Raw genomic sequence first — 26,291 nt, 5'->3', positions numbered from 1 at the left:
CGCTCCTCGCTGCCCAGCAGACGATTTTTTCCTCGTTTCTCATTGGCACCGAAACTGTCGAGCGAGCCCTAGCGCGGGAAAAGGGACAGGTTCTAACAAACGCGGTATAAGTAAACATTTCCAATGCATCGTGAACGTGGGATGTATTTATTAGCCTTCCATAACCCCCCTAACTTAACAACTTCAAAAACAAACTAAATTACTTACTTCTGGATGGTCAATGTGTATGTACATTCAAGTACTCACGGATAGCAGCAAATGCTTCATTCTTCTCCTTAGCTAAGCTTAATATAGGGTTACCAGACATACTCTTTTTAAGAGTATTATACTCTTTTAGAGGTTCATATACTCTATACTCTTTTCAATTTGCAAAAATCCCCAAATATACTCTTTTCCTTGCAATTTAATTTCATTCATTATTTTACGTGTAAAAATGCGTTAAAATCCACAGAAAGAAAATAAACAATGATGGGTAAGTGGACGTCAGTGTTCAGAGATTTAGTACAGGCTGGGTCAATTTTAAAAGTGATTGTGCCTCTTATAAAATTCTTGGTACAAATGTTGATTTGTGTTATTAAAACTTATTGGCGAGAGGGAACAAGTACACTCCTGGTGTCAACACTCAAACAAGTAATGAAAGTGAAATTCAATGTGGACATGACCTGTGAAGAGTTTGGACTAGCTATAAAGTACGATTTAAACATATTCAAGAAAGCAAAATCATCCCAGAAGTATGAATGATGGTGCCCATTGGTGAGTAAGTATTTGTAATTAGCTAATTACATTAGACCCATAAGTAATTTGAATCTGTCGAGTGTAGGCCTATTTTATAGGGGCTATAATAGAAGCAATAACAAATAGCCACCCTTATTTTCGTTTTCTTTTTATGTTCTGTGCATGCGCACCTTCAACCTATAGACTAGAGCCTATACTCTTTTTGGTCAACAAATATCTGGTCACCCTACTTAATATAATCTACTATTATTATTTCTCACATTCATTTTCTTGTCTCCCATGTTTCGTCTGTCCTTAGCTATATAATGTCATTTATTAATTACTGCCATCTATCGGAAATATTGGGCATTAGACAATTAATACATACATGAATAGGAGCATGAAGTATTTCATTATTATTGTACAAAAGAATGGATTCTTTATTGTTGGTTCCCATACCAACAATCTTTCCCTAAAAAGATCCCCCCACCCAAAATTTCCAGGGGACAGTTTTTGTTACATCAAAGATAAGACAATTTATTTTTCTCGTCAAATATAATGTGCTACGGATATCATTGAAAAGACACAAAGAAGGAAGGATAGTGTGTGTCTGTCTCAGTGTGTGCGAAAGTTTCATGCTTTTTCTCTCAAGATACCGTTAAGAGATCTACCCCACTTAAAATCAAATCACAGTAAATCAAGAATGCAAGACAAATATTAGTATGCCATATAATTGATTTATAACAGAAAGCAATAACTAAACAAGAATTACCTTACCTTACCACATGGCGCTACAGCTACTCATGGGCTTTGGCCTCCTCAACTATGTGCCTCCATCTATTCCTGTCCTCTGCAATCTCCCACCATCTTTTCACCTTCATGTGACGCAGATCTTCCAGGACACCATCTAGCCATCTTGTCATTGGTCTTCCTCTTCTTGTTGTTGAATAGCTTTTTCTTGCATCACTTTCCTTTGCATTCTATCCTTTCCCATTCTCTGTACGTGACCCAGCCACCGCATTCTTTGTGATTTAATAAATCTCACAATATCCTCTTTCCCTAGTATATGGTTAATTTCTTCATTAGTTCTTATTCTCCAAAAATTATTTTCATTAACCGGTCCATATATTTTACGTATCACCCTCCTCTCCAATCTGCACAATGCTTCCTCTTCTGTCTTATTCATTACCCATGTCTCTGAACCATATGTTATTATAGGTCTTATTAACGTTTTATATATGGTAATTTTGAGATTCTTGTTTATTAGTTTGCTCTTTAATAATTGCATGTTTGCATAATATGCTCTATTCCCCATGTATATCCTTTCCTTTATCATGCTATCTTTTTTATTTTGTTCATTTATGATCAGCCCTAAGTATTGGAATGTCCTGACTCTTTCAAATTCCTTCCCATTTATTTCTATTCTTTCCTCTCTATATTTGTCAGGTTTTTGGGTAACAATCATGTACTTTGTTTTATTGACATTTGTTTCTAGTCCTAACCTATTTGCAGTTTCTTCTAATCTCTGGTATGTTTTCTTTAAATCGTTTCCTGTTCGTGCTATTATTGCAATGTCATCTGCATATGCGCATATTTGAGTGCTCTTTGTAAAAATTGATCCTCTCTTATCTACCTTTTGAACGGCCACGTGTAATGCTAGTATGAAGAGTGTGGTTGACAGTCCATCTCCTTGTTTGACTCCTCTGTAATATGGAAATTCTCTACTTGTTTCATTCCCTATTTTCACTTTTGCTCTGGTCTGTTTCATTGTCATTTCTATTAAATTTATTAACTTGATGGGGATTTTTAATTCTTGCATAGCTCTACTCAGTTCGGGTCTCCTTATACTATCAAATGCTCTTTTGTAGTCAATGAATAGAATTAGGAGGTCTATTGCATATTCATAGTGTTTTTCAATTATCTGCTGTATAACGAATAATTGATCTGTTGTACCCCTACCTGGTCTAAATCCACATTGATATTGTCCTACTATAGCTTCAGTATATTTCTTCAATCTTTCATTAATAATACTGGTAAGGACTTCGTACACCACATTTAGCAGCATTATTGGTCTATAGTTACTACAATCCGTTCGATCCCCTTTTTTGTGTATTGGGCATATTATTCCAACTTTCCATCCTTCCGGCATTTGTTCTTCTTTCCAGATCCGTTCCAGGAGTTTATGGATTTCAATTTTCATTGTCAGTCCTGCCATCTTCAGCATTTCTATTATTATACCGTCTTCTCCTGGTGCTTTGTTATTTTTCGCTTTTCTAATTGCTATTTCTATCTCTTCCATTGTTGGTGGGTGTTCAATGCTTCCCTCATTGTATCCATATATTCCTGTTGTTCCCACTAGTTCCTCTTCTTTTCCTAGTTGTTCTTGATAATATTCTGCCCATCTCTCTAATTTTCTATGCTGATCTCCTATCACTGCTCCGTTTATATCCTTATAGCCAATTTCCTTTGGTTGGTATCCTTTATTTACTTTTTTGATTGCGGTATATACTTTTCTTGTTTCATTTTGTCTACTCAAGTCATCTATCCCCATCAGCTGTTTCTTCATTATCTCCTTCTTTTTCTGTTTGCATGTTTTATTAGCTATATTCCTTTTTTCTCGGTACCTTTCGCCATTTCCTCTCGTTTTTCTTTGTATCATTTTTTGTCTAGCTTCGTTCTTTTCCTTTATTACTTTCTCACAATCCTCATCGAACCACATTTTTTCCCCTACTTGTTTATCTTCTCCTATTATTTCTTCTGCTACTTCTTTTAGAGTTCCTTGTATTTTCTCCCAGTGTTTCTCGGTTGAGCTCCTCTCTTCTGCTGTCCAACTTTGTGTTTTTTGAGCTACTTCATCTTGGTATCTTTGTCTGATTTCTTCTTTTTTCCATTTCTGCATATTCCATTTTATTCTTTTTAGTTTTTCTGTCTGTTGTGTTTTTCTTATTCTCTCTCGAACTTTTACTTTCAAAAGAGAGTTAGTATGCCATATAATTGATTTATAACAGAAAGCAATAACTAAACAAGAATTATGCATGATAAAACTATTCAACTATTTTATATTAATTGATAGTTTTAACAAGTTGGTAAAGGAATTGAAGACTAAAATTGGTAAACAGTGTACTAAGTGTCACAATAAATCAAACACCGTTTCCACGTTAAACTGTGAAATGTGCCATGCTCTATAATGTGGTAAACGTGAAAAGTAGCTGGTAGCCCTCTAAGTAGTTCAAAGGACATGTAAAGAGGTCACTTGTCACGTACACAAACTGCATTGCTATTCTTTGAAATAAAGGACCATAGATGGCAGCAGGCAAGAGGAACAACGGTTATAAAAGATGCTGCGTAATTTAGTTTGGAAGGTGGATAAGAGATGGCACCACCCAGGAGAACTTATACGATTGTAAATAGAGACAACGGAAAGAGCAGATGTGATGAAAGAGTGATTGTATATATTAATACTAATTATGAGGAAATAAATAAATAAATTTAGCATAATAACAGGATATAAATAAGGAGAAAAGGGGAATTATCATTCAGTAATGGCATAAGTGATTAATATACAAAAGTAATGAAGTCGACTTGTAATCTCGATTTTGTGTCTATTACAGTTCCCACGAACTGAGAGTTTCGTGTGGCTTTTGGGTTGTTTTTCCCCTGGTGTAGCGCCATTTCACGGCAGCACCCAAGCACATTTGGAAGCGCATGCACTGTAGCTCCAAGTTAAGGTTAGCGCCGGCTAGGCGGCGATCTTTAACTAACCCCTTTCTCTTTGTTTGTCTAGGGGATTAATTTTATTAATATTTCCGTAAATTTGGATCGACAAAGAAAAGGAAGAAGAAGAAGCCTTAGCGATTATAAGAAGAAGAAGCCTTATTAATTGCATGAAGAAGGCACCTCAATCATTATAAGAAGAAGATGCTATATTGATTATAAGAAGAAGATGACATATTAATTAAGAGGCTATAAGAAGAAGATGCCATATTAATTAAGAGGCTGTAAGAAGAAGATGCCACATTAATTATAAGAAGAAGATGCCATAAGAAGAAGAGGCCATATTGATTACAAGAAGAAGAAGCCTAAAGAAGATTAGCTACAATAGAAGAATAATATTGTATAAAAGAATTTACAAAGATATTAATACTTGCATATAATTATTCAAGAATATAGTACGAATTGTACCCTCCGTAGTGGGTTAAATCTGTTGTTTCCTTTCATATATTCTTAACGTTAGTAACCTTGGTCTGTGCCCAGAGGTATCTCATTGTCTCTCCCCTGTGCTAAGCTGGTAGGTGCTCACGCGAGAGGACGTGGCACACTAGTGTGCACGTTCTTACGGGCTGATGTGCTGAACGATGCCATTTCCCAACACTCTCGCTTTTGGCACTTACAACGTTTACCACTTTTAGTCCTCAATTAATTTTCTACTTCATAATATCTCATGTATAAGAGTGACAAATGAATTACTCTATGTAAATATTAACACATAATTTAGTAATTTGCTTTTGTATGAAATAGCATAATAAATAATAATAATAACCGTGGCGTAACAACTCATGAAGACCAGTGCCTACCTACTGCCAGCGTCCAACTGTTACGGAGTGGCATGTGGTCAGCATGACGAACCCCCAGTCGGTGTTGTAGGTTTTCTATGACGGGGTTAAGTCTTATTCACACATACACTATTGTTGTTATTATTATTTTAATTTGTATTGCTCTATATCTTATTTAAATAAAACTAATCTTAATACTACTCTTCACATCATCCTTTGGTGACGATTTATATCCCTTTGTTTTCCTCCTTGTCTCTCTCTGACGTGTTTTTTCTTTCATTTCCCGTTTCATTTTGTATCCTTTCAATGACGCTAGATGGCAGAAGAGTCGTAGATTGAACCGCACGCGTTGTTGCAGATAGAATTGATTTGAAATAATTACGTTATCGACTCACGTAATGTCATCAAAGTTTTTTTTCTTAATCCATTATTTTCAGAATATGGAGGATAGAATATACAATTTTGATGAGAATACAGATGTTAATTACTTCAGGCGATATCGTTCTCATTGGGTATATATTTAGTGCATTAATTGTTTGGTTTATTCAGGTTTATTAAGGTTTGTCTTAAATCGCAAGAAATTGGAATTATAGGTACAGAAATGTACTAAATCACCTAGATTATTTGACTGCATTTTAAACCTCATGTTATATGCCTAGAAGTCAATACTTTCCAGATCCAATTTTTGTAATTCCAAAATTATATAGTAAAGAAATATACAATTCTGTTTTTATGCATATGCATTTATTTTAAATTTAAATCGAAAACTGTTCTTTCAAAGATTTTCTAGAATGAACGATGGATTAGCCTGGTCCAAAATTCCCAATATTTGAGAATGGTGCCACATCCCGGAAAACGTGACACCAGTCCGGCTTAGACCAGGGTAAAGCATGAGACACTCAGGGCTACCAAAACTGAATGACAACTTATTTGAGAAAAAAACAAACGAAAGGAAACAACTTGTTTAACCTACTACAGAAGGTACAATGCACCGTATATTCTTAATTTTTCAGGCTACATTCAATTTATATACATTATTGCATTTGAAGCTGTCTATTTGTTTATTTATCACATATATATTTATTGTAAGTATATGGGAATGTATCTATTGGAAGGCTTCTTCTTCTTCGCTGTGAAGATGTTAAGGACTTCTTCTTCTTCTTGACATCTGGTTATCGATTAGTGAAGACTACTTCCTCTTATATATATATATATATATATATATATATATATATATATATATGTACTTCTTCATATTGGAAATCCACAGGCTTCTTCTATAGACTAATGGACTTCTATTAGGCTTCTTCTTTTATTGGCTAATAGACTTCTTCTTCTATGGACTAATGGTCTTCTATTAGGCTTCTTCTTCTATTGGCTAATAGACTTCTTCTTCTATGGACTAATGGTCTTCTATTAGGCTTCTTCTTCTATTGGCTAATAGACTTCTTCTTCTATGGACTAATGGTCTTCTATTAGGCTTCTTCTTTTATTGGCTAATAGACTTCTTCTTCTATGGACTAATGGTCTTCTATTAGGCTTCTTCTTCTATTGGCTAATAGACTTCTTCTTCTATGGACTAATGGTCTTCTATTAGGCTTCTTCTTCTATTGGCTAATAGACTTCTTCTTCTATGGACTAATTGGCTTCTATTAGACTTCTTCTTCTATGGACTAATTGGCTTCTATTAGGCTTCTTCTTCTATTGGCTAATAGACTTCTTCTTCTATGGACTAATGGGCTTCTATTAGGCTTACGTAAGCCGCCGGCCTACAACGCCAGAGGTTCCAGGTTCGAATCCTGGCCTGGGCATGGATGTTTGTGAGTGTCCATTCATCAATTTCATCATATCATCACTCATTCCCATCGCAAATTAGCCAAAAGTAGCACAAAAAGCGAAGTAAAATAAAGGAAATCAATGAATCATATGTAAGCCGAGTAAATTGCTCGTTAATTATGTCATTCATTTAGTTCACTACACAACACAGCACCTATCATTCACAAAAATATAATCCACGCACTCACTCCTCACACTACACAGCGATCTGCCTTGAAGGAAAAAAAGTTCGGCGCGATTCTACTTGAAGTACAGAACAAGAGTACCTGGCAGCTGGCACTCTCCTTTGTCAGTTCGGTTATTTTGGGTGCGCTGCCGTCATAAGTATAAACCATAAACGGAGAGCCAGCAAACTCCCCAACCTCCCCTCACCCCCCGCATACTCCCCCGTGTCCTTTGAAGAGGTCAGGGCCTGTCTCTTTTGTCCTAATTGTCTGCAAGTGGTGTGCTTGGCCCAGAGGGAGAAATTTCCTGTCATAAATAACCCCTTTTCCCTTTCCTCGCTCCAAAATTTCCCGTTCCTGTGAAGATTTCACGCTGGGAACTGGGGGTTCGCAACACTGACGCCATCCTAAACTCGCGTGCTTTAAGAACGCTGGCAAGATTGTCAACTCGTAAGAATTCAGTGTATCAACTTGTAAGAAACAAGTGTGCCAACTACCGAAACGCCATCATCTTCTTATTGAAATGAGCAATTTTGTGCATATTTTCCGATAAATTTTTTCTCATCTTCTGGGCTTCTGGGCTTTGCAGATAGCCTAGATAGCCCAGAATATACGCCCCTGATTATTATATAAATTATTTCTTTATTTTTAAAGTGATTTAAATTAAAGTTACTTAAATCAAACACTCTTGCTGCGAATCGTGCGTTACATGCGCAGAAACGGTTTGAATTGCGAGCCTTTTAAGGTTTATCGTGTAACGTATCTCTCACTATTACCTCGCCAAAATCTGTTTCTCAAAAACTTTACTTTTCGCTTTAAAGTTCGAATAGCTTTCTCAATATTAAATTGATTTTGTTTGATGCTAACGAGAATATGTTTTAATTTGAAGGATTAAGCAAGTTTATTGGTGTCAGAATGCGTAGGACAAAGTCCGTATTACTATTATGCACCGCCGAATACACCTGAAATACCTACATAACACAATACACTAGTCTAAAGAAGAAATGAAGACAAGTTCGACTCTGAAACATTGGTATTGATAAACATGAATATACTTAGTTTTAATAAACAACATTTTTACAGTGAGTAATAGTGTACATTTCACTAGACAAGTGGAAGTGAAAGAGAACTTATCTCAATTACACTACATATCAATTAATACTTTGTGCAAAGAAGAAGAAATGATGTTCAGATAGCCAGAGAAAAAACTCTGTTCGGATTTCATGATCATTTGCATGATTTGTCAATTATTGCCATCTATCGGGAAAAATGGCAATTAGACGATTAATGCATAAATGAATGAGAGTGTGGGGGTACTAAGTAATTGCTGTCATATACTCCGATTGGGCAGAAGAATGAATCTTTACTGCTTTTAAGCTTATCAGTTTCTTTTGCGTCGTTTCTTTTATCCGTGAGATCAATTTAATGAGGCAGTAAAGAAAGTCTAATGGCTTAATGGGTCGGATCATTCAAGAAGAAACTTTAATTTGGCGAAGTAGCTGCTCAATAACCTCTCACTGGGCGAGCATGAAAGCTTGCCCCCTCTCCTGGTACATTTTAATAATGTCGGATGAAAGAAACGTGCGTAGGATGAAAGAAAAAAAGCACGTCTTGGGAATTGCGTCAGTTCTAGTTATCGGCGAGGGACGCACTGACATGCGAGCCCAGACTCACGAACGAACGCCCGACGTGCCCTTCAAGAAAGATGGATATATACGAGGGACGTTCAAAATGTGTGGTGCGGATTTCAAGTTAAAACATGACGTGAGAGACTATCACAATAAAATTAATACATTGTCAAAATATCATTTGAAAATGGTTAGACTAAGTTCAGAGTTCCACATTTGTGCAATAGTTATAATAATTTTGGTCATATGATTGCCAAAAAGTTATTCATATAAAGGAATTCAGTGTCTGAAATTACTATTTAAAACTAATTTTATTAAATATGATGTTTAAAAAAGCCAATTTGTATATCGTGACAAAATTATTAAATTGTGCAATATTTTGAATTCATATTCATAACAGTTACTTTTTACTGACAATATGAAAAACAAATATCTTCAATCGTACGTGTTCTTTGAGACAAGCAAGATAAGATACATTCAAATTTATAATTAATTTTATTAAAATTGTGTACATTTGCATAGGCATCAAGGTTCATATACAAAGGTCAACTCTTTAAAATTCTTCAATGTATAATATGATGTCATTCTTGGTATTTTGTATCATCATTCAAAAAATGGTAGATAATTGTAATCACTAGATAAATATATTGTGATATACATTGGAAAATAGGTGTAACAGAGCAAATATGTACATTTACTTTACAAACATTCAAGCTGTTAAGCACTTATTGATATAAATATAAAAGAAAAACAATTGAAGAAGACACATGCTAAAAAATATTTCTTGAACTAGTTGCTCTGATACTAGTTGTCTGTGACTTTTGAGTAATCTCATGATGGATGGAAGATAAGTAAAAATGTAGCTATTGGTGAAGGATTGGTATTTGTATAAATCTTGATATTTTGAGAACAGTATACTTTGCAAGTTAATCGTTCATAGTTTGTTTAAACTATATAAAGACATTTCTGATCATAACAGAATCTTGAAAATGCTTTAATAATTGTAATATTTAAAAAAGATTTGGAACTTGTGAAAAGATGAATAATGCATTATGTACCCGTATTTCCATACGTGCACACTAGTATCAATATATACATATATCATTTTTCTTCTACATTTATTATTATTATTATCGAACATTCAGCACGTCTCGAAATCCCCGTCAGTTTCAGAGAAGCCAAGCAAAGGTCATTTGCCTTGCCCACAAAAAGCGACGGCTATATTTACGCTTTCTCTCCCAGAAGCCCCTTTGTCTCCCCAACGTGAAATATTTCCATTCTTCCCTGCAACCAACCCCCTCCTCCACGTCAGCCAATAGAAACTGGACATGGACAAAAAACCCTAACCCAACGGTGAATTTTGGCGGTTCAGTGTGCGTCTATAAGCTAGACAGAAGAGTTAGTGTTGAGAATTCAAGCGATAAGTCGGTGTTGAGAATTCAAGTGACAAGTATGTGTCTAGAACTTGTGCCGGAGAGTCTGTTGTCAAGAAGCTGCGATAGAAGTGTTGAGGATTTGCCTTGACAAGTCTTTGTCGAGAGGTTGCGCTGAGAGTCCGTGTACAAATGGTTACACTGAACATCCTGTGTCTAGAAGTCAGTGTCCGTCAATGCTGAGAGCATAACATTTAACACTTGATTACGATGAACGGGATAGTTTTCGTCACAAGATAAACTATATCTTTTTACATATAATATATGTAACTCGTCAGTGCACAGAAGACAGATGTGAACTGTGACGTGTGCTTCTGCGGCCTGATATATATGTAGGAATCGTCACCGGAGTGCAGTTTGATTGACATCACGCACAGTTGGGACATCCAGGTTCCCTAACGACAGGCAATGGAGACATCAATACGCAGCGCCAGGACATCGGAGTAAGTGTGACCGGAATTGAAATTAAGGTGTGGACTTGCAGTTCTCATATCATGTAGAGATTCTTAACATAATACATATTCATATATCACAGTCCATCAATCAAATCGCTATAATTTCATATGCAACCCCATCCCTTTCCTCCATCTCAATAATATTTTCTATTTGTTTATGTGCACCGTGCAGGTACAGCCGGGCATCGAACCCTGGACGGCTTGGTCCCCAACCGCCTGTTGTTCGGCTTCAACCAAGCGGCCCAGGGGGGGGGGGGGGAGAGAGCTAGCCTGTACGGCCACAATTACCTCAAATGGAAGTTTTGAGGAATAAGACTTCAAGTTAGAGAAATATCTTCTGCATTTTGGATGTGAATTAACTAAATGTGGAGTTTTGAAAATGGAAGAATGGAAGCCATCTTGTAAATCTGGTTGAGAAAATTGACATATTGAGTATACTCAGATGTAGAACTGATGCATGCTAAAATATAAGAAAAAGACTTACTCTACCTCAAAAGGAGATAATATAGAAATATTTTCTTCATATAAATTACATTTATATGTTATAAATGTTCTTGTTAACAAATGCATAATTTAGGTAATGCTGTTGTAACTTTTGTTTTTTCTTGTGTTTTATCGCATAAAAATACTTATAATTGTTTGAGCATAAACACTATTCTTCTGCATATGTAAGCTGGTATTCCTTTTCAACATATATCCATAGCTTCCTACTGTGCTATAACATTAATTTGAATTGTGACAGGTATATACATAAAATTTTGTGCCAATGAAGACTTCATATTTAACCGAGGGAATTTATCAAAGTGATTGATTAGTGAGATAGATTAACTGAATTGTCTTCTCGATATTTAGTCACACTGTCTGTATTTATCGTAATAAGACAAACTGTTATGGCGTTTCAACAATGTAGTTACTATTATGCAGGGTTATGGCAGTTGTTGCCAAGGGTAATAGTCTGTGCTTAACCACTATAATGAACCTTGTTTATGTCTTTCATTGTGTGTTAAAAATGTAAATTCGCCTTGCTATGAGTTAAAATATGAAGTTTCACTCTTGACATGTGTATTTCTGTTTATGCCATGAAAAGGAAGACATAACAGAAACTTGCAAAGATTTTCTTGTTGTTGTGTACGTTTTATACCGAATGTAGAGTGGGGTGCATAAATATTACCAAGCAAATTGTCCATGGCATTGTTTATTCTCTTTGTTTTACCCAATGAGAGTTTCATGAAGTGAAAAAAATGCCTGTGCGTAGGATCAAAAAGAAAAAATATTGAAAATAGTCATGGACAATTTGCTGAGTAATACTTGTGCATCCCACTGTACAATGGGCATTTCCTTTGTGAATATCCTTTCATTATTTCGTCTAATCATCAGTCATCTTAGAAAAGTGGTAGAAAAGTGACATCGAATAGTAAAATGGAAGGAAAAAAATAAATTTCTCGACATAAATTTTTAAGATTGTCGACTCCTCTTGGGTAAGGATAATTTCTCTCGTGAATGAAATTAATTCATACAGAACTGGGTTAAGTATGTTACGATGTTTTTATGCATTAATTTCTGCGTATTATTTCATTCCATATATTATATTGTCGCGAATCCAAGAGGTGTGCGCTTTTGAACTCCACCTCTGACATTTTACCATTGAATCTGACGGTACAATCGCCCAATGTAATCACCACGCTCTGCTCCGTGGCGAGTCTAAACAGAGGCCAGTCCGCGGACCGCAACTTCAACGCTCAGCGAAGCGGAATAGCTGATATCTCTCATTCATGGAAAAAGGTTGATGGAATGGGAGAAACGAACCATAATGGGCCAATCGATGTTGAATATCTGAAATTATACTTGGCAATAAGAAGAATGTAGGATAACGGGGCGTCACTACAGCGTGGGTGAGGGTGGGCTCTGGCTCACCCATCTACCTCCCGAACTGCCTACATAAAAGTTTTTTCATATTTTTTTTATACAGAATGAACGTAAAGTGAGTGAAAATTTTCACTCAGAAAAGCTGTGCCTCCCCGATGGCGTAGGGGAAACGTCGTCACCTTGTAATCATAGGGTCGCCGTCTACCTCTTGTATAGCTTCTTCATCTTTCAAGTTTCGACACCGATGACTGCGCCAAATGTCTTACCATTCTCCCGCCACATAGGGAGCCTCAATGCAACAACTGCACATCTCCCCCGATGGCGTAGTGGTAACGTCGTCGCCTTGTAATCATAGGGTCGCCGTCTACCTCTTGTATAGCTTCTTCATCTTTCAAGTTTCGACACCGATGACTGCGCCAAATGTCTTACCATTCTCCCGCCACATAGGGAGCCTCAATGCAACAACTGCACATCTCCCCCGATGGCGTAGTGGTAACGTCGTCGCCTTGTAATCAAGGAGACCGGGTTCGAAACCCGGTGGAGATACATAGTGGTTCGTATCCCAGTTCAAACTGTAAATCCAGTCCCGATTAGACTTTCTGTGCAACTCAACCAACCAAAAACAACTGCACAGGAACTTGGCAGTGTAGATTGTGGAGGACCAGATCTCTAGTTCATGCTTTGTATCTAGTGGACTCCAATGTTTGACTCGAGAGGACTTGAACCGTTCAATCTGATAAATCCCGAGTTTTTGAGTCAATTCTCATAGCTACAGACAATTAGTGCATGCAGAAATCAAGTATTTCAAATACTTACTTGATATGACATGATCAGAAGGTCGCTTGGTCCTAGAATTTGGATTTAGAAATTTCCCAGTTCCTCTGATCTGAAAACAGAAAAAATCTTATAGTTTTAAATATTTCAAACTTCCGCATATAAGGAATTGAATTTTATGTATTGCTCATCATAACACACTGATCTATTTTCCCAGTTCCCTTTTTCGCAATTTTAGGCATGCCTCTTACATTTATTGCACCCTCTAGCCACTGACTCTGGTAGTGAAGGAAATCAAATATTTATCCCATTCCTATTGTTATATATATATATATATATATAGTATATATATACATATATATATATATATATAGTATATATATATATATATATATATATATATATATATATACTCCGTTCTAAGTACACATAGCGAAAAATGGAAATGGGGGAAATTTGTAGGAGATATATGGGTTTCAATCTAAAGTGCTATAATTTTCAACGTAGCATTGATCAATAAATCAATAGCAACTCTCTATTATTCCATTTATGTGTGTATATATATATGTATATACATCCTCAAGAAGACGTAGGTGGACCGGACATGTGGCACGAATGGGATAGGGTAGAAGAGTTTATAGGCTTCTTGTTTGGAAACCTGATGGTAAGAGACCAGCAGGAAGGCCAAGACGAAAGTGGACAGAGAACGTTGAGATGGACCTAAAGGAAATCGATAGGGATGGAAAAGAGTATATAGATCTTGCTCAGGATAGGGACAGATGGAAGGCCTGTGTTGCTGCAGCCATAAACCTTCTAGTTTAAGAAGGCTAGAGAGTTAATCAGAACAAATATTCTTTGTTGAGTCATTGTATGTGTTTCAATAAAGACATATCTCACAAATTTTCACCAATAACACAAATATGCAGGTTTCGTGAGTGTGCGTGTATGCGTGCGTGTGTGTGTATGAGAGAGAGAGAGAGAGAGAGAGAGAGGGAGAAAATTGATAACGCTGTCACATAGTGTGAAATAATCGTACCTTTCAAATTTTTAAACTGGCTTCTAATTGAAAAGGAATGGCTTTTCTAAACCGAAGTAATATGTTCAAAGGATGATAAGAACAAATGGATGCAATCATCAATTATTCAAGATGCGAGAATGTACTCTTATTTGCTTTAAGTCCTTGACTACTGGTATTAATCTAGGATAACACGGGTCACATATTCTATATACAAGGAGGCTAAGGATAATTTGATTATCTTTACGGAACAGTCACCGGAGTTCCAGTGTGTGTGCTCACGGTATCTACGCGATGCAAGGTTCAATGAGATTCAGCACATCCTCAAAGCTAATCTCGCTTCGCTGCCGATCTGTTCGTCGTGGCGGCTAATTCAATAAAATATTCATAAATGCCCCAGTCGTCTCCTTTGAGAGCCAATGCTATGATAATGCGGGCTTTGTGTATTGCTGTTACTTAAACTCGCTCATGGAAAAATCTATAATTGATTTCCTCAGCAGCTCTCCAGCTGTGATACAGCGATTATCTAGCACAAGGGGCTGCTGAAACGGTGGATCCTATTGCTTCTGCACCTGTCTGATTGGTTAAACGCTCCTTTGGACAAATAATCAGGTGTAGGCGTGCGCACGGGGCGAGGGGCAGTTGCTCCTGCTAATGTTTCACTTAGAAAGTCAGTGTAGAGGGATTTTATTGCCGTTAATAATCAGTATTATTCTCTTGAAAAAAAGATGAAACAGTTTTAAGTCGATGAAAGTTACGAATAGCATTATTTCTTAAATAACACTAGGCCTCCCCGATGGTGCAGTGGTAGCGTCGTCGCCTTGTAATCAAGGGTACCGGGTTCGATACCCGGTGGAGGCACATAGTGGTTCGGATCCCACTTTAAACTGTAGGGGCAGTCCCGATTAGCCTTACTATGCAAAAAGTGGACTTTCAACACCAAATCAATAAATCAATTAATTAACACTGTTCTACAAAAAAAAACTTTTATTTTTTATAGAGGAAACGTTCTGATTCCTATTGCAAATTTTGCGCTGATTTCAAGTCTGCATTTAGATTTTCTGTCACGGATAATTTACAAGTAATTGTGATTCTTATTTTTTGTAATATTGTTGCAATTTTAAGGTGAATATTAAGTGAACTGATGGAACAATTTAATATTCTTTCTCTATATCAAGTATATTACGTTTAAAATTTATAAATATGAATGTGACACAATATTCGCGAACAGAATTGTTATATAAACTTATTTTACAAGGATATTATAATAATATTGCATATTATATTATATCCATGCTCTTTTCTCCTTGTTAGACATGCTTCATACTCTGGATTTTGCTGTAGTTCTCTAATTTCAAGTCCCACAAAAACACCTTCCTATCCTTTTGTTACTGAAAGACGAGGTAATTTGTTTCAAAGACACTTAAATCCTTTTCCAGTTGTGTCCATAGCCTTTACAATTTTTTAATAAGGTCTAGCTTGGTATGAAGAGGCGGAATAGGAACATCGCACACTGAACATTTTTCCGTTGAGGCCAATTCTTATTTTTGTAGTGGTTCTTTCTGTCACGGCACTCGCAGAGGAAGCTGGTATACTTTGTGTAGCCCTGCTGCACCCCCAATATCACTGCAACTATCTTGAAGTCGAGAAATATATTTAACTTATGCTCATTATGGGATTTCTTCTAATGTCTCATAGATTTCTTTGAGATATTAGAAAAGACGTATAGGCATTCATTAAACCACCAAGGTCATTGCAGTCAGTCAGTATGTCGTCAGTTTCAAAATAGGCAATACAAACTTTTACACTTTTCCTAAATTTAGTAACGCTTCTGAACCTGAAACCCAGGTGTTCTGCCACTTGTTTACTTAAGCCTAAGTCATGGGATAAAATCATTTAGATCCGCTTCAGTTAAAAAGCATTAGATTGGTGTCTGATGCAGAGGGTTATATTATGAAGAGATGATGGCAATTCCTCATTCCTACTTTCTTCACTCTCATTCTCGATCTCATTTGCTTGTCTCTAAGTTACTGGAAGATTCTCAGTCTGGCACTGGTCTTATTGCAGAAGAGTAACCTATGTACATAAATACCTATGTATTCATTAAACAAAAATGACAATCGGTGACAAGGTGTTTTGTTCTCTCCATATTACGAGTACAGGAAACAACATGGCATTTTTAGCCATGTCGTTTTACATGTCACCCCCTTCACACCCCCACACTCAGGCGTGTCTTGGAGTTGAACGGCATTGGGGGCGTCACTATTCATCTTAGCGACCCCGAAAACTATGGATTCCACACTAATATCGGTTGTTCTACATGTCACCCCTTTCCAGCCCCACCCCTAGGGGTTCCAGAGGTGTCTTGGAGTTGAACGGCATTGGGAGTGTCACTATTCATCTTTGCGACCCCGAAAACTATGGACTCCACACTAATATCGGTTGTTCTACATGTCACCCCTTTCCACCCCCACCCCTAGGGGTGTCAGGGGTGTCTTGGAGTTGAAAGGCATTGGGAGTGTCACTATTCTTCTTAGCGACCCCGAAAACTATGGATTCCACACTAATGTTGGTCGTTTTACATGTCACCCCCTTCCCACACCCACCCCTAGGGGTGCCAGGGGTGTATTGGAGTTAAACAGTATTGGGAGTGTCCCCATTCATCTTATCGACCCCAAAAACTATGGATTTCATACTTATATCGGTCATATTCGATTATTTTTACATGTCACCCCCTTCCCACCCATAGGGGTGGGTACAAGAGGTGTATTGGAGTTGAACGGCATAGGGAGTGTCCCTCATCTTAGCGACCCCGAAAAATATGGATTCCACACTAATATCGGTCGTTTTTTATTATTTTTGCATGCCACCCCTCCCACCCCCACCCCTAAGGGTGCCAGGGGTGTCTTACCACCACAGTATTTCTTTCGAGATTGCAAGTAATACGTGTTCCAAATTTGGTTGAAATCGCTCCAGGCGTTCGAGAGTTATGACAGAACAAACACACACACATGTTCTCAGGGACATACGATCTTATTGGGGTACCATCGTTTAAATTTGAGAAAAATACAGTTGCCATGACTCTTGCTGTAATCCTTGTAATTTTCTACCATGCTTGTCTACGTTAAAATTTCCTTCATGCAAACACTTCAGCTGAAATTCCTTTCAGCATTAAACCTTCCGTTTCGAGAGAAGTTAACGAACATGCAAAGGTTTAGCGAGTATTCTTGTAAACTTCGTAGCCACGCTTGGGCGAGTTTGAAATTAAGGCTGAGAAATCACTTCCAGTGCTTTGTTTTTCCAACGCTAGATGGAAGCAGGATCGTCTCCTAACAAACGATCGTCGCAATCCTATTACGTGGTTCTGAGGACTGCGGGGGTGTAAGCGTTGAAACGGCTTCTCGAAGGAAATAAATCCTTTGAGGTGTAATGCTACGTGTAGAGAGCTTTTGGTTTGCTGGTGGTTAGACACAATGTTTCGCCCAATTACATTTGCTTTTAGTTTTTCCTTCTCAGAAACGATGTAGGCAACGGCAGGCTTTCTTGAAATTAACTGTCTTTTGTCTGGTGTTTTTGTTTTGTTTTCTCAAGCCCCCATTATAAGCATTGTTTAACAGTCAACAAGAAAGTTAAGAACGAACTAAAAGGCCTGATTCGTGTACATTCGATTTTGCTATCTTTTCATTAGGACATACGTGGTTCTATATATCGAACCTTGAAACTGTATTGGTAATGCTGAAAATATGGATATAAGAAACATCCATACTGGGTACCCAGTTAGTGTTCGACTCAAGGATGAGAACACGAGAAAACAGGGAAAGGGGAAATGGATATTATGAAGAGGAAAAGGGAAAGATTAAAACTGAAAACGAGAGAGAGAGAGAGAAATGGAAAATGGAAAAGAGAGAGAAAGGGTATGACAGGACGGGAGGGAAAGAAAGGAAGGAAAATAAAAAAAGATAAGATGTGTGTGTGTTTGTAAAAGAGAGAGAAAGTGAGTGGGTGTGTGAGGGTGAGAAAAGAAGGAGTTTGGAACAGACAGAAAGAGATAGAGAAGTAGGAATATGGAACAAAGAGAAAAGAAGGCGTATGGAACAAAGAGAGAAGAAGGAATATGGAACAAAGAGAGAAGAAGGAGTATGGAACAAAGAGAGAAGAAGAAGGATGGAACAAAGAGAGAAGAATGAATATGGAACAAAGAGAGAAGAAGGAGTATGGAACAACGAGAGAAGAAGAAGGATGGAACACATAGAGAAGAAGGAGTATGGAATAAAGAACAGAAGGAGTATGGAACAACGAGAGAAGAAGAAGGATGGAACACATAGAGAACAAGGAGTATGGAATAAAGAGATAAGAAGGAGTATGGACCGAAGAGAGAAGAAGGAGTATGGAACAAAGAGAGAATAAGGAGTATGGAACAACGAGAGAAGAAGAAGGATGGAACACATAGAGAAGAAAGAGTATGGAATAAAGAGAGAAGAAGGAATATGGAACAACGAGAGAAGAAGAAGGATGGAACACATAGAGAAGAAAGAGTATGGAATAAAGAGAGATGAAGGAGTATGGAACAACGAGAGAAGAAGATGGATGGAACACATAGAGAAGAAGGAGTATGGAATAAAGAGAGAAGAAGGAGTACGGAACGAAGAGAGAAGAAGGAGTAAGGAACGAAGAGAGAAGAAGGAGTATGGAACGAAGAGAGAAGAAGGAGTATGGAACAAAGATAGAATAAGGAGTATGGAACAACGAGAGAAGAAGATGGATGGAACACATAGAGAAGGAGTGTGGAATAAAGAGAGAAGAAGGAGTATGGAACGAAGAGAGAAGAAGGAGTATGGAACAAAGAGAGAATAAGGAGTATGGAACAACGAGAGAAGACGAAGGACGGAACACATAGAGAAGAAGGAGTATGGAACACATAGAGAAGAAGGAGTATGGAATAAAGAGATAAGAAGGAGTATGGAACGAAGAGAGAAGAAGGAGTATGGAACAAAGAGAGAAGAAGGAGTATGGAACAACGAGAGAAGAAGAAGGATGGAACACAGAGAAGAAGGAGTATGGAATAAAGAGAGAAGAAGGAGTATGGAACGAAGAGAGAAGAAGGAGTATGGAACAAAGATAGAATAAGGAGTATGGAACAACGAGAGAAGAAGATGGATGGAACACATAGAGAAGGAGTGTGGAATAAAGAGAGAAGAAGGAGTATGGAACGAAGAGAGAAGAAGGAGTATGGAACAACGAGAGAAGACGAAGGATGGAACACATAGAGAAGAAGGAGTATGGAACACATAGAGAAGAAGGAGTATGGAATAAAGAGAGAAGAAGGAGTATGGAACGAAGAGAGAAGAAGGAGTATGGAACAAAGAGAGAAGAAGGAGTATGGAACAACGAGAGAAGAAGAAGGATGGAACACAGAGAAGAAGGAGTATGGAAAAAAGAGAGAAGAAGGAGTATGGAACAAAGAGAGAAGAAGGAGTATGGAACAACGAGAGAAGAAGAAGGATGGAACACAGAGAAGAAGGAGTATGGAAAAAAGAGAGAAGAAGGAGTATGGAACAAAGAGAGAAGAAGGAGTATGGAACAACGAGAGAAGAAGAAGGATGGAACACAGAGAAGAAGGAGTATGGAAAAAAGAGAGAAGAAGGAGTATGGAACAAAGAGAGAAGAAGGAGTATGGAACAACGAGAGAAGAAGAAGGATGGAACACAGAGAAGAAGGAGTATGGAATAAAGAGAGAAGAAGGAGTATGGAACGAAGAGAGAAGAAAGAGTATGGAACGAAGAGAGAATAAGGAGTATGGAACAACGAGAGAAGGTGAAGTATGGAACACATAGAGAAGAAGGAGTATGGAATAAAGAGAGAAGAAGGAGTATGGAACAACGAGAGAAGAAGGAGTATGGAACAACGAGAGAAGAATGATAGAACAAAGAGAGAAGAAGGAGAATGGGACAAAGAGAGAAGAAGGAGTATGAAACAAAGAGAGAAGAAGGAATATTGAACAAAGAGAGAAGAAGGAGTATGAAACAAAGAGAGAAGAAGGAATACTGAACAAAGAGAGGGACAGAATAAGAAGGAGTATGGAAGAGAAAGAGAGAGAGGGAGGGAGAGAGAGAAATAGAAGAATTACAGAACAAGGAAGGCAAGAGCAACAGAAACGAGAGGGGAGAGGTAGCAAATGGGATTCGATCTGGTTTATGTCTGTTACCTTAGCAACGTTTGTAGGGTATCTGTCACGTGTTTATATGTCAGTCCTCGACTCGCTAATCTGCAGCAATGTGTTTCTCAGCAAATTAGCAATTCGCCTTTGTTGCAAGTACACTTGATGTGCGTATCGGTCAATTAATGCTATTGGTGACAACCACAGAGAAGCAATTAGGTTCGGATCATTGGAATTCCAGTCGCCCATTTGAGAAGTAGTCACCTTTCTCCACAAGCACTTGACGTTCCATTAGCTTAGTTTCATCCTTTTCCTTGTTACGAAATACATCTTACGAGAGATTGAGAGAAAGCAAGAAGGAAGAGGAAAAGAGGAAAGAGAGAGAGTGAGAGAGAGAGAGAGAGAGAGAGAGGGAGAGAGAGAGAGAGAGAGAGAGAGAGGGAGAGAGAGAGAGTGAGAGTGTCACCTTTCCCTCTCTGCGAAAAATTATCTCTTTCTTTCTTCTTTGCCTATTCCTTTCTTCTTGCCTTCTTTCTGGTCCTTATTTTGCCGACCTTCGTGGTTAGCACAGTACGCTACGACGCCTGGAGTCCCGGGTTCGAATCTCGGCCTGGGCATGGCTGTTCGTTGTGAATGTCCCTTCATCAATTTCATCATATCACCCACCCTCATCTTCGTGATTAGCCAAAAGTGGAAGAAAAGCGTCGTAGAATAACCTAATTCAATCAATTAAGTTAATCGCGACGGTCAAAACTGTGGCGGCGAGATGGTGAGTCGACCAATCAACGTGCTCTACAACCAATTATTGTTAGTCTCATTAAAATGTTCCCTTTTCTTGTCTATTCCAGCTTCATTTTCAAGAATTTGTATAGGTATAGTTTGTGCTTTTATGGCGATTCTCAGCAAAATACACAATATACACAACCATACATTTTTGAATCCTTGTCCCGAGGTTCAAAACTTGCAGTACCTGACGTTCTGTGGATGCTAGTTTAGGCAATAGACACGTATTTCTCCACTGGCTCCACGAGTAAAAAAGAAAAATGACCCTTCAGTACCAAAAACGGTGGCTGAAGGTATGTGTACGTGTGTACCCGGTTTCCTACATGAAATAAACTATTGGAATAATGTGAAAAGAGCAACTGTGTGTATTAAAAGAAAGAAAGTTAACATCCCCGCCATCGGTTCACATAATAAGGAAAGAAAGCTCGCCCAGCCGCTCCCCTCAGAGAAGAAGATACCTCTTACATTGCTGTACTCCGCCAAACATCTGAACCCACTGCTCCCCTGCCCTTCCTATTTATAGGCCCCGCTAATGACTTAACCCGTTACTGGAAACTTACCGCTGTCCAGCGACACATCTACCTACCCCAACGGCCAAGAACTCAAACGTACAGGAATACATAGACATACACAATTTATAACATAAAAAAGGATCCAGTATTGATCGCATCATTACAAATTGGAGTCCTTTTCCGTTGAAAACGAAGTTTTTTGGAACTGACTATGACGTAACCATTCCTTCTGCCCCAGAAGAAGCTTCGAGAAAACTACTCCAGCTGCAGTGTACATAGTGAGTAATCATTTTACAATATGTCAAGTCAATTTATCTCTAAAGTATCTTTCTCTTACAGTAGAATTTTTTGTATGGAATTAATTGAGTGGCTTGATAGAGTTTTGGATCCGTTTCACAGAAGTCTCTCTTCGTCCTCAACTCATATTATACCATAACGTTCTGCTAGGAACCAGAAACCTTATCCGTTCTGGTGGGTGATGTAGCCAGTGATGTGCGTCTACGCGTAAACAACGATAGTCTACATTCTACACGTAGACTATGTTATACACGTAGATTACGTAATCTATGTAAACAACATGGCGAAAGATGATAATTTAGCAAAGGGCACCGTGGAATTAAAAGAAAATTATACTGCGTATTAGTTGCTGATGTGTGAAGAGAACTTTTCATACTCTTTCTTCCAAATTCGAACCATTTCTCACCTAGGAAGAAACCTAATATAGGAAATATTCTAGTGCTTTATGGGAAAAGGCCACTCTTGTCTCACGACTGCCATCTGTTGTTGTTTTTTGCATACTATTTATCTTCTTCCATAGTTGATAATAGAAGAGAAGAGAAATTTTGTTGTGAATAGGTTTTTTTTTCATTTCGTTAGGAACCAACATAGTTGAAAATGTCACTTTCATTTCATGAAACCCTTGAAAATTAATTTTAATGTACTTTAGATCGTCTACGTAGTCTATGTAAACTACAACCCAATGTAATCTACACGTAGATTACGTGTAGACAACGCATGTAGACGTAGACGTACGGCACATCACTGGATGTAGCTCATCCTCAGTGTTTGAACACTCGCTGTTCATGGTAAGCTTAATGGTAACAAGCGAGACGTAATAATTACACACACGTGAATGGCAGAACACAACACTTGAGTCTTAAACCCCTACGGACTGGATAGGCATGGTCTGTGTGGAGAAGATCCCTCGTAGCGTCGAACCCCGGACTACTTGTAACGAGGCGTCCGTCCGTTTGTAGTGCAAGTCTGGAAGCCCAGACTTGACTCCCTTCTCCTTGACTTCTGCTTCCCCTGACCGATAGTTTAGAATTGACCACTGACCTCCGTTCCCCCAGACATTTAGTCCACTCGTATTTACTCAATAATGCCTACTCAGTTACCGGAGTCTCTTCCCCGATTTCCATTGTTTACACCTGTTTGCAATGATGGCGAATCAAGGAAGCTCGGCAATGTCTGACAAGACATTCCTTAGACGTTTCTAATTATTTCCTGACTGGAAAGGTGAAGGGTAAATGTCTGGGGTTGCAGAGTTCGTTGAACGTTACATTAAAAGATCCTACGGATCATTACGATACCACCAGGCGGAATGAGATATAAAGCATATCTCGTTCCTTTTCTTTGAACAGCGATGTTTCCCCCTGGTGCTTATGGGGCAATGGTCCTACCCAGTGGAGGCTGGCGACAACTATGATGGGTAGTGCCAACCTCCGCAATGTCCCCTATCCCGCCCCCTCCTTGAGGTTGCGCCACTGACCAAGATGTTTATCCTGGTTTGGTAACGTGGAATACAACGTCGTTTAAGTACTAACGTACTAATCCGATTCATCTTCAATCACTGACCTATCTTTATACACTACAGGACACTTCCCTAAAAATATAGCAATTACAAGAGGAAAGGAATAACAACTCATATCACCTTCTCCTCCCCCATGCACACGTATTCTAACTCGATGTCGAAAATACCTATCTTTGTTATGAAAAGAAATTGTCGAAATGCAAAAAAAACTCGCATCATCATGGGATTTTTTACTTTTATATTTTAGAAAAATCTGGATGGCCCTCTTGGTGCATCTATCTATTATCAAAAATGTTCATTTAACTTTGGAAAAACACTAGGTTCGTTTCTCCAAAAGTAGACAGAAATTACTTCTCGTCTTAGAAATCAGTCGTATTTAGCGACTTTTCTCTGAAGGTGGCAACTGTATCAACACTTTGTTCCCTCGCCGTGCCAGGCGAAGACGGGCACGGTTTCTTATGGGCTAACCCCGCCCCCTGCCACTTTGTTCTCGGCATCCTCTGCACGTCTGTCAACTTTGTTAGGTCGTCACGTCAGCCTGACCGATTGCAAGATTCGAATCTCCTTGTCTGTAAACTATCAATGTATTCATTTAACAAGCTTGGCGAGGTATGCGTTTCTTCTGAGGGCCATGGCACGGTGGCTCTACCCCTTGAGCCGCCGCTGGTCCTACCTCTCTTTCTAACTTAAAGGTGTTTATTTTAATGTTTGCATGCAGAGTCTATGGCCAAGCGTGTTAAGGGGTCGAGTTTTGATCTTGCCACCGATGCTCCCGCGTTCGTATTCCGCTCTGGATGTGGATGTTCCCTGTGAGTGTCCGTTCACTAATTTCATCTATTCATCACCCATCCTCATCGTAGCGATTAGCTGGAAGTGGTTGAAAAGCGACGCTAAATAAAATTTCAAAATACAAATGTACTGTTTTCTTTGTCATATCAGTACAGAAATTTCCGGGTTTGAATCCCGGCCTGAGCGTGGGTGTTCTTTGTGTATGTCTATTTATCAATGTCATCTAATTAACACTCATACTCGTCGTAGCGATTAGCCGGAAGTGATATAGAGGCGAAATAAAAATACATATTACGTGTTTCCTTTGTATTTATGAGCACAGAATATGGTATACTTGAATTAGTAGCCAACTAAGCTGGAATTTACAGTCCCGCCGTCTTTAAAGCAGTAACCCTCTGTTGCCGCCTTTACCTACAAAGGAACTTGGGGCCAAACAGGTAAATAACCCTACCGCTGCCCCCCTCCACACTGAGGCAACAAGCGGGAGCCTTTGAAACCCTCAACCCCGAAGTAGCCAGTAGGGAGACATGATTTTGTCAAAATAGCCGTTCTGCGCTGTGATTGGGGACCGTTTCGTACAACGGGACTCTTACAATGTCTCATCCACATAATGATTTCTTTCAGACCACACAACGTGTATGTTAACTTCCAACTATGGGCACACGTTGTAAACAATCCAGTAACTCCTTCCCCCTGTCCTGAAACTCCACTATTGAACTTGCCTCGCCGCTTTCAACACTAGCGCCACCGCTTCATGGTCAGAGCTAAGAATAAATCCAATATATCGAACAGCCCTCGTATATGCCGCTCCAGATATAGCAGAGACAAATTCCCTTTTCGCCGCGGAAGCCAATTTGTGTCCATCCGCGCCTCCGCGTCACCCGCTAACGAGACAGGCGACCGTTTTGTGACAACAAGGAGAGACTTGATTAATGTCCCTCCGCGCCACCTTTCGCACTGCAATTCTATCGGATTTCCTGTTTCCTGTGTCGCAAGTCCCCTCGGATGGGACGAGGTTCGATATCGCCACCCGCAACTCATAATGACTTCAATTATGACCTCACAAAGGAGAGGTGGGCAAATTTGCCCAGGCGCGGCGATCCCGGAGACATGGACAATTTGGGACGCCCTTCTCAAGTCCTAATTAGGCTAGAATGTATTTTGCAAGTGTTGTCTCAGTCCGCAAACGGACTCCTCTTCCCTATGTACTTTTATATGACACCTGTAATACTGAGGATATACACTTCATTTAAATTTAGGAATCTCCTTGTGGCATCAAGCACATCTTCTACGACAGTGGTCTTCAACCCGCGCTCCCTAGCGCTAAAGCTCGGTAACGAAATAAAGAATAGAAGAAAAAATAAGACCAACGAACTCCCTACATGTGAAAGAGTCAGTATTCTCAGTTTTGTGCAATCATTCTCAATTTGAATTGTTGTATTAAGGCCACTTTATGCACAGATGGGCTCATCGGGACTGTGCTTACAGTTTAAAGTGGGATCCGAACCACTGTACATACACTCGGTATCTAACGCTGGATCCCTTGATTACAAGGTGATGACGTTATCACTACGCCATCATAGAGGCTCCATCTGCACTTCGTATATACAAGCTTTTATGTATTTCAATTAGGCACACACAGGAGATGTTCTCGTAGAATTTTTCAGCGAAAAATGCAGGCTCGAAAAGGACTCGAACCGGGTCTCTGGCATACCGTGCCATTGCTCTACCACTAAGCTACCGAGCCGGTCTGGGCTCGCGAAAAATCAGGCGGCTCGGTAGCTCAGTGGTAGAGGAAT

The 26,291-nt window shown here is 38.8% G+C and overlaps 1 protein-coding gene across 2 annotated transcripts in view; it reads right to left on the bottom strand.

The window, feature by feature from the left end:
* Positions 1–26,291, bottom strand: part of LOC145978349 (corticotropin-releasing factor-binding protein) — a 129,927-nt gene that overhangs the window by 82,953 nt on the left and 20,683 nt on the right. For both annotated transcript variants that reach the window (XM_083110943.1, XM_083110945.1), the window contains exon 2: positions 13,466–13,535. In XM_083110943.1, coding sequence (XP_082967069.1) covers positions 13,466–13,535 — 70 coding nt within the window. The remainder of the gene's footprint in view (positions 1–13,465; positions 13,536–26,291) is intronic.

This window comes from Lepisma saccharinum, chromosome 24 (genome assembly GCF_977018435.1).
Source record: "Lepisma saccharinum chromosome 24, izLepSacc3.1, whole genome shotgun sequence".
NCBI classification, from domain to species: domain Eukaryota; kingdom Metazoa; phylum Arthropoda; class Insecta; order Zygentoma; family Lepismatidae; genus Lepisma; species Lepisma saccharinum.
Note: the sequence above shows the minus strand (reverse complement) of the source record. Positions and strands in the feature narration are given on the sequence as shown.